At 38.4% G+C, this 8,654-nt stretch overlaps 1 protein-coding gene and 1 pseudogene across 5 annotated transcripts in view; both read right to left on the reverse strand.

Annotated features, from left to right (window-relative positions):
• LOC127420864 (MAP7 domain-containing protein 1-like) overlaps positions 1-2,248 on the reverse strand; it is a 65,843-nt gene extending 63,595 nt beyond the window's left edge. For all 5 annotated transcript variants that reach the window (XM_051663447.1, XM_051663450.1, XM_051663448.1 and 2 more), the window contains exon 1: positions 1,859-2,248. In XM_051663447.1, coding sequence (XP_051519407.1) covers positions 1,859-1,925 — 67 coding nt within the window. In that variant the 5' untranslated portion in view covers positions 1,926-2,248. The remainder of the gene's footprint in view (positions 1-1,858) is intronic.
• Positions 2,249-7,813: 5,565 nt separating this feature from the next.
• The window catches only part of LOC127421621 (O(6)-methylguanine-induced apoptosis 2-like), a 5,987-nt pseudogene continuing 5,146 nt past the window's right edge, over positions 7,814-8,654 (reverse strand).

Consider the following 8,654-nt stretch of genomic DNA (forward strand, 5'->3'; position numbering starts at 1 on the left):
TTTGTGCTTTTTTTTTTTTTAAGAAAAGGAGGGACGGGGGGCCTGGGTAGCTTAGCAAGTAAAGACGCTGACTACCACACCTGGAGTCACAAGTTCGAATCCAGGGCATGCTGAGTGACTCCAGCCAGGCTTCCTAAGCAACCAGTTGGCCCGGTTGGAGGGTAGAGTCACATTGGGGTAACCTCCTCATGGTCGCTATAATGTGGTTCTCGCTCTTGGTGGGGCGCGTGGTGAGTTGTACGTGGATACTGCGGAGAACAGCGTGAGCCTCCACACGCGCTATGTCTCTGCGGTAACGTGCTCAACAAGCCACGTGATAAAATGCACGGATTGACTGTCTCAGACGCGGAGGCAACTGAGATTCGTCCTCCGCCACCCGGATTGAGGCGAACTGCTATGCTACCACGAGGACCTAGCGCGCATTGGGAATTGGGCATGCGAAATTGGGGAGAAAAGGGGAGAAACCCCCCCCCCAAGAAAAAAGAAAAGAAAAGGAGAGACGAGACGAGTTGAAATACATTTTTGTGGTAATCAATATTATGCCTTAACTTGCATTGAACCTGGAAAATTCCTTTAACTTAAATAGCAAAGTTCATTCCATATGAACATCAAGTTAAGTGAACTTAATTACACAAGTTTTGGGGACACCATTACTCAATTCAATTGAGGGAACAAGTTAACTTATTAGGGTTTTCAGTGTATACCGTTTAGGGCCACACAAGTCTACATGCTGTAGAAACAGCTTGCATCCATCAGACTAAGAGACAGGAGCTCAAACTATGACCTGGTGAGATAATGACTGGATGTTGCCTTAGCAACACACGCTGATCTACTGGCATTGGTCTACCTGCAATCACACAGTTGGAAGCCGCATTTGACCTTGCCATTAAATGTGACATGTGAATATACAGTAGGCAATCTATTGCAAACTGTGAGGGATTGCATCCAATTTCAGACTAACTAAGGACTTTTCATGAAACATTCACTTTAATCCAAAAGAGACTTGCAGCACCTTTATTTTTACAACTTTTTTTTTTAACCCGGAACATTTGGGTTTCAACTCAAGGCTACTCCACCCATGTTAAATAAGGTCCATTACAAAAATAAATTCTGTCTTCCATATAAATGATAATGAAACTCACTTCATGGTGATGCGTTTGCCTTAATATCAGTGCATTCACCATTTCAGCATGCTTTTTGAAATATAGTGCTGCCTCAGTTTACAGAGAAGATCTCAAATCAGTCACTTAATTCATGGTAACAATGAAACGCCAACGGGTTTCCATATGATGCTGAAAAAGGCTTTTAGTGAAGGGAGTTGGACCTGCGCATAGATCTGACCGGCTGCTTTTGCGCATACCGGCGCTGCGCGTAAATTCGTTAACGTGGACCCTCATTAAATATTGACAAGCACCGAAGGTTATTTCCATGAAATATCGTTATGGTGAAATCTACAAAAGAGTGAATCTCCAATCCAAAACGCGTTATTAGTCATAAGTAAGAGCATTGACATTAATTAAAAAAAATAATGCGCACAGAAATGCGTAAACCCGTTATCCAGGTCATGCGCAACTGGACCGCTGTTTTTATTGTGTTCTGACGCGTTTTAACGACAGGTGGCACGAAAGCAACCATCAACCACCTTTGACTTATTAATGCAGTCATGCATAACGCGATAAAACTAAAAATATAAAACTATGTTATTCTGGAAGAACCATAAAATGTGCTGGTCGCATGTGGGTTAATGGGCTACAAAGGAAATATTGAGCGCATTCGGCGCACCCGTGGGCTTATCCAAGGGGCTTTTCGCGCATTCGTGGACGTGTTGTGCATATTTCTTCAATTCCATAGTACTTACCTTTTTCCGAAAGCGTGAGTTTTTCTTCAAAACTGCTCTCTAGAGCCTTGTTCTCCATTTTGTTCATGGTTTGCAGTCGGTCATTCCATTACAAGGTCCAAAAAAGACGCGCAAAAAGAGGAACTCCCAGATCATACAGATATTAAACACACCCGAATGGAGTGCCCCTTTAAATCTGATCAAAAACAACCAGCTGAGTACAAAAAAAAATAAATAAATAAATAAATAAAAAAATAAATTAAGGAAAAAAGAACGACTGTTGATTTAATCTGATGGACGCGCAATTGTCTTCTCTATTCCCATCGAAATGTGTGATTTTAGCAAAGCTGTGAAAACTAAACTCGAGGAGAAAGAAAGGGGCCCAGGTCCGGGGCCCTTCCCATAACAGAGAAACCGCTTACGGAATACAGTCGCTCTGTGCGGGACGGTCCCTGCCTTGCAAATGGACTGTTCCATTTCACTGGACGGGGGACAGCTATACACAGTCGCCCTATGTAGAAACATTATCAGCGTTAAGATTTCATATTTTTGATTTAATACTACTAAATATTGTACAGAATAAACGAATGGGAATGCTTCAGTTTCTTCAGCTGGTGTAAAGGAAAAGGTTTTTCTAGGTTTGGCAGAATGGCTTCCCCTCTCTTGTTGATGGATGGACTTGAGTTATGAGCCACACATCCTTTAATGTTCCCCACTGGATAACTGGACTCCTCTATTTCAGAAATCCTCAAAAATACTGGCTAGACTGACATGTGTCGATACAAACAGTATATTTATTTTACTGATGATCAAAAAAGGACATTCAGTTGTGTATTGTAGGCTATTAGTAGAATGATTATACACTCAAACAAATAATTTTAAGATTTACATTTTCATAACAAATGTCCATCATATTGAATCGAGTAAACTTTAAACCTTAAACCTTAGATATTTTTAGTTTTATTAATTTAGTTAAATATTTTAGATCATTTCAATTTGATGGAAATTGTTAAGAAATTGAAATGCTTAATTCTTAAAAATAGGCTTAAATATTGTTTTGAGCTTATGGCTTATTTAATGTAAATAAAACTGTCCTGTGTAACATTTACCTATTTTCATAAATGTAGCTCTTAAATGTTGAATGAGGTTAGGTATTTCTTTTTAGTATTAGTATTTAAGTATGGTTGAATATTTTATATATTTATTAGATATATAAAAAGTGTGTATATAGATAGATAGACAGACAGACAGACAGGCAGATAGATAGATACTGTAGATAGATAATAGATAATTATCAGTTTCTCTGGATTTACTATTTATAGGTATGTGTTTGAGTAAAATGAAGCACCCCCAGATCATCACTGATCCTCCACCAAATTTCACAGTGGGTGCGAGACACTGTGGCTTGAAGGCCTCTCCAGGTCTCCATCTAACTATTAGACGACCAGGTGGAGTATCGGTGATGATCTGGGGTGTTTCAGCAAGGCTGGAATCGGGCAGATTTGTCTTTGTGAAGGATGCATGAATCAAGCCATGTACAAGGTTATCCTGGAAGAAAACTTGCCTCCTCCTGCTCTGACAATGTTCCCCAACTCTGAGGATTGGTTTTTCCAGCAGGACAATGCTCCATGCCACACAGCCAGGTCAATCAAGGTGTGGATGGAGGACCACCGGATCAAGACCCTGTCATGGCCAGCCCAATCTCCAGACCTGAACCCCATTGAAAACCTCTGGAATGTGATCAAGAGGAAGATGGATGGCCACAAGCCATCAAACAAAGCCGAGCGGATTGAATGTTTGCGCCAGGAGTGGCATAAAGTCACCCAACAGCAATGTGAGAGACTGGTAGAGAGCATGCCAAGGCGCATGAAAGCTGTGATTGTTATTCCACCAAATATTGATTTCTGAACTCTTCCTAAGTTAAAACATTAGTATTGTGTAGTTTAAAAATGAATAACTTGTTTTCTTTACATTATTTGAGGTCTGAAAACACGGCATCTTTTTTGTTATTTTGACCAGTTGTCATTTTCTGCAAATAAATGCTCTAAATGACAATATTTTAATTTGGAATTTGGGAGAAATGTTGTCAGTACTTTATAGAATAAAACTAAAATGTTCATTTTACACAAACACATACCTATAAATAGTAAACCAAGAGATACTTATAATTTTGCAGTGGTCTCTTAATTTTTTCCAAAGCTGTATATATACATATATATATATATATATATATATATATATATATATATATATATATATATATATATATATATATATATATACAAAACTTTGAAACTGTATCTGTAATTAACACAGCATCCATTTAATTTCTTTAAATAACAGCCCTCCCTTGACACAGATCAGTAACCATCTGATATCCATTTTGTTTCTCTTGAAATAACTACAAAACGTTAATTTAGATTTAAAATGATCAGTGGCAGACAGTGGTTCAAGAACTAAGGCTATCCCCACAAATACAAGCTAAAATGAACCATGTTCAAGTCCCTCAGGTTATAACAGATAACAGCACCAATCAGAGACCCACAGAACCTTATAAAAGATACATCACCAATTTGAGACTGCTAGAAATGTCATTCTGATTGCCACTGGAGTGGGCCATGTGTAAACCAGTGTGAAATTACGTCAGCAGAGTGTAGTCTTTTTTTAATACTTTAACTAGAGCTGTTAAGGGTTGAAATCAGGCCATAATAGCAGCATGGAGCAAATCAGCCATCTGGTACCACTGATACAACCCTGCCAACAATACCAGCACTAAATTAGCAGATGATGCCGTTCTCTGTTGGTAGTTATCTACATTTCCAAAACATAATCAAATGGTTAATAAAACCTTAAAATCAACCAAAATAAAGCTGATGCAGACACAGAAATAACACAGCGGTCACAAAACCGCATGCAATACAGTCAGGAGGGCAGTTTTCACAGACTGGTTTTAGTCCATGCTGGTGGGTACTTAGAGATAAACGTAGATCTAATCAGTCATGAGTTAAACAATTGAGATCTGTGCAGCTGTAATGTCTGAGTATGAGTATCAGGCACTCTGGCGCAGTCCATGCGTACTAAATCTAAAATCGGCTCAGTTATGTCTGGCTGCCACAGGGAATGGTTAAAATGTGATAAAAAGAGGCTTTGTCGAGATGACACGGGTCAGAATGCGGTCAGTTTGGGCCACGTTGGAGCTGGTTAAAATTATTTCATGTTGGAATCCTCCTTTAATGTCTTCTGCAAAATTACAGAAAGTGTCCCCATATGCAATTGCAAAAATAAGCATTGTTTTCAAACAAGTTTCCCAAACACTGTCCCCATCTGCCAGTGGTCGAAAAAGAAATTTATTCCCAGACCTAACTCATTCAATTCGTTTGTGCCAGTGTCGCTTTGTCAGGCTAGTCAGGATGCACAAAGTAACAGCAATGTTTTGATAATGCCATATTACTACAGTTTTAAACACTCAAAAAAATTTACTTGCACAATTGTCAGTTTTACTCAATCCTCCCATGTTCATATGACTCCTAAAAATTCATGCAACCATGGGAACTTATATTAACTAAATTGATTCAACTAAAAAAAAAAAAAAAAAGTGTCTTGTCAGCTTTACTAAATCCATTTGCATTGGGACAACCTTAATATTTTTTGTTTGGTTAACTGAACCTGGCAGAGGATTTCTACTTACTAGCATGCTTTGCATGGCCCCCAAATGGCTAGCACTGGCACTGGTGACCAAGTTGCACTCAGTAGTGCTTTCATTCAAATGCATTTCCTCTGGGTCTCAGCTGTGGCCTTCTGGCATCTAGGCAATGCAATCTCTCAGTGCTTTATACATTATGATATTGAAACAGGATTAATTTAAGAGGTCAAAACCACAAACTGGATTAAATATTCCATTCTCATTGTGGCTGAGAGTCACTCCAAGAATCCAATAAAAGTAGACAGCGACAGCAACAGCCATCTTGGAATAAGATGAATTAATTTACACAAAAGAGAAAATTCTGTCATCGCTGCACAATCTGAACGTGCTCAGAGTAATTGGAAACAGTTGATGCAATCTGTATATAATATACACAGAAATACATTAAAAACAGAAGCCTTGTCAGACAATGATGAGGTCAGCATTTGAATATATCCACAGCTGCTGATAAGGGGTGGTCAAAACAGCTGCAACACACATTTGGCATTATTGGTCTCTTATTACTGCTCTCTATTTCAAAATTTTCATCCATGGCACATCAATTTACTATAGACCTCCCATACCGACAAATTTAGGGTCATGAACCAAATAAAATAAATGCAAATGCAAGACTGTGCAACAGTGCCGGCCAATCTTGGTTCCAAAAGTATTTTTCCCTATTCATTTTTTCCATAGGGATTTAATAAAGCTCTTCATAAAAGAGTTCTAAGCCATGAACCAAAACAACAAGCTACGAGGCGAATCACACCATTAAAATTTGTAATTTGAAGCAAAAACATATTTGAAAATTGGACATAAAGACTTTAACGAGGGAATGAACTACAATCCCATGAAGCTTTGCGAATGACGAAATTAAGCAAAAAATGACGGGAAAATATAAAACTACTGATTATAAGAACAGAATCAATATATTTAAAGTATATTGCAAAATATTCAGATATAGAAATAAATAAGTGGTTTAAGAGTTGCGCAGAGCGACTCGATTGCCTCATTCACAGCGCGTCGTGGAAGCGGGCGGTCGCTGCAGAGCTCTTTTGCCGCACTTTGTTTGCCGCGATTCTCTGATTGGTGAATCTTTCTCTTCAGGATCATGGGTAGTGTAGTTCCTCACCAAGAATTCCACTATTAAACACGGTTACTAAAAAAGGAAGTTGAAATAATGCAGATTAACAACCTTGGAGCTCATTGTAGGTCTGTCTTTAAAGGATTGTTAGTTATCACTAACAAAATCAATTTCCCTATGGAAAAAATGAATGGGAATTTTACTTCCAGAACCATAATGTTGCATTCTTACATAAGTAGATATTATTTCAAAGCTTTTAAAGCAGACAGTACACGATCCCCTACTTGTTGTCATTATCTACATAATCTGCAACCTAATGAAATCACAATCTCAAACAACATCTTTAGAAGTGTGACATCAGCTGTTAAATCATCATAATAATATAAAAATAAAAACAGATCATTGCATGCATTAAACTATTTTATGAATAATGTTAACCTTGGGCAGGGGTCATTCACTGAATCTGCTGAGCACAATGTGAAGTCATGAGCATTCGGTAAAATCCCCTCCTATATTTTTACATTGTTGCAATGAGCGCACATCTCCACGCCCTCCTTTAGTCCTGCAACCGCTGATCTTGCCTTTGATAACAGCACTGACCCAGGAGCAGTTGAAACACATCACTCACAACAACATTGTCCCTGTAATGTTACTCCAGCAGATGCACGATCAGTTGTTGAAGGATCAAGAGTTGAGAAGGATCTCAGCTGTGTCTGCTGTATTCAGACTTGATTCACACCATAAAAACAGCTCAATACTTTTATTTGAGAGAGCTTTCTTATGTTTAGATCATGGCAGAAGTCCATCAAAAGCAAACAGACATGGTTTTCTTTTTAGGATGTTTTGCCACTCATCCAAGGGATACACTGAGTCATACAAAAAGACTACAAACGAAACTGGAATTTGCTCTTTCTATTTGACTGTTTCTCAAATGTAAACTAAATGCATTATATATTTACTTAAATACATGTATATATATATATATATACTGTATATATTACATATATATTATATACAGCATATATAAAAATTAAGCATTCAAGGCTATTGGCTTACTGCTTAATGGCCCCTGAATTTTCCATATCGTAGTAGCCCTGGTGTAGACTAACATAGCCATTTATGACAAGTGATCAAAACATACAAATAGTTAATTAAGAATTTTTTTAATTCATTTTTTTTTACAAACATTTGTCACAATTTTGACAATTATTTAAGACGGTATCCAGTTTCTTGCAGGACTGTACAAGAAAGATGTCTTTGACAGGGTCGTGGGTTCATAGAAAACTGGGTACATGAAATTTAGATCACTATTCCCAAACAACAAATGTGATTTTTTGGATATTCTGTGTTTTTATTGAAGCAGAGATGACACAAGTGTTACCTGGACCAGGTATTTCCTGTCCTTTGGTTTCCTGCATCAACCTGCGGCGGGAAGGCGGCGCTGGACACGAGGAGATTGACGGGATCGTTATAGTTCACTATATCATTGTGTCCTGGAGCGGGAAAGGGCGGAGCTTTAGCGGGAATCAGAGGTGGCGCTGATAATCCCAGGTAATGTCTCCTCATGCACTGAAATCAGATTTATATAACAAAAATAAATCGCCTTAATCCATTCTGAAGGATATACTGAGACTGACCTGGTATTTGAATATGCCAACTTCCACAGTGTACCAAAAGCAGAATGACAAATGTAGCACATTTTAACTGATCACTTACAGTAGAACGGTTCTCTTCACAGGCTCTGGTGTTTGATAGGGCTGTAGGTCCCGGGACCTGGGATGTCATTTGTCACCGGAGCCTGAATCCAGGTGGTGGACTTAAACCAGGAGAAAGGAACTTGAGGAGCCTTCTTCTGGACTAAAACGTCACTCACTTTATAGTGATCTTTAGAACAAGAATAGAGGTGGTAAGGTTCATAAACAGAAGCCTCCTTGTATCCAACACCTCTTATTTATCTGCCAAAGTGTCCTATGAATGCCTCGTTACACTACTGCGGGAATATGCCTCTAACTTTTCAGTTTGTATATTGTGTAACATGCAAACTGTGTAAA

The sequence above is a fragment of the Myxocyprinus asiaticus genome, chromosome 30, assembly GCF_019703515.2.
Source record: "Myxocyprinus asiaticus isolate MX2 ecotype Aquarium Trade chromosome 30, UBuf_Myxa_2, whole genome shotgun sequence".
Classification (NCBI taxonomy): domain Eukaryota; kingdom Metazoa; phylum Chordata; class Actinopteri; order Cypriniformes; family Catostomidae; genus Myxocyprinus; species Myxocyprinus asiaticus.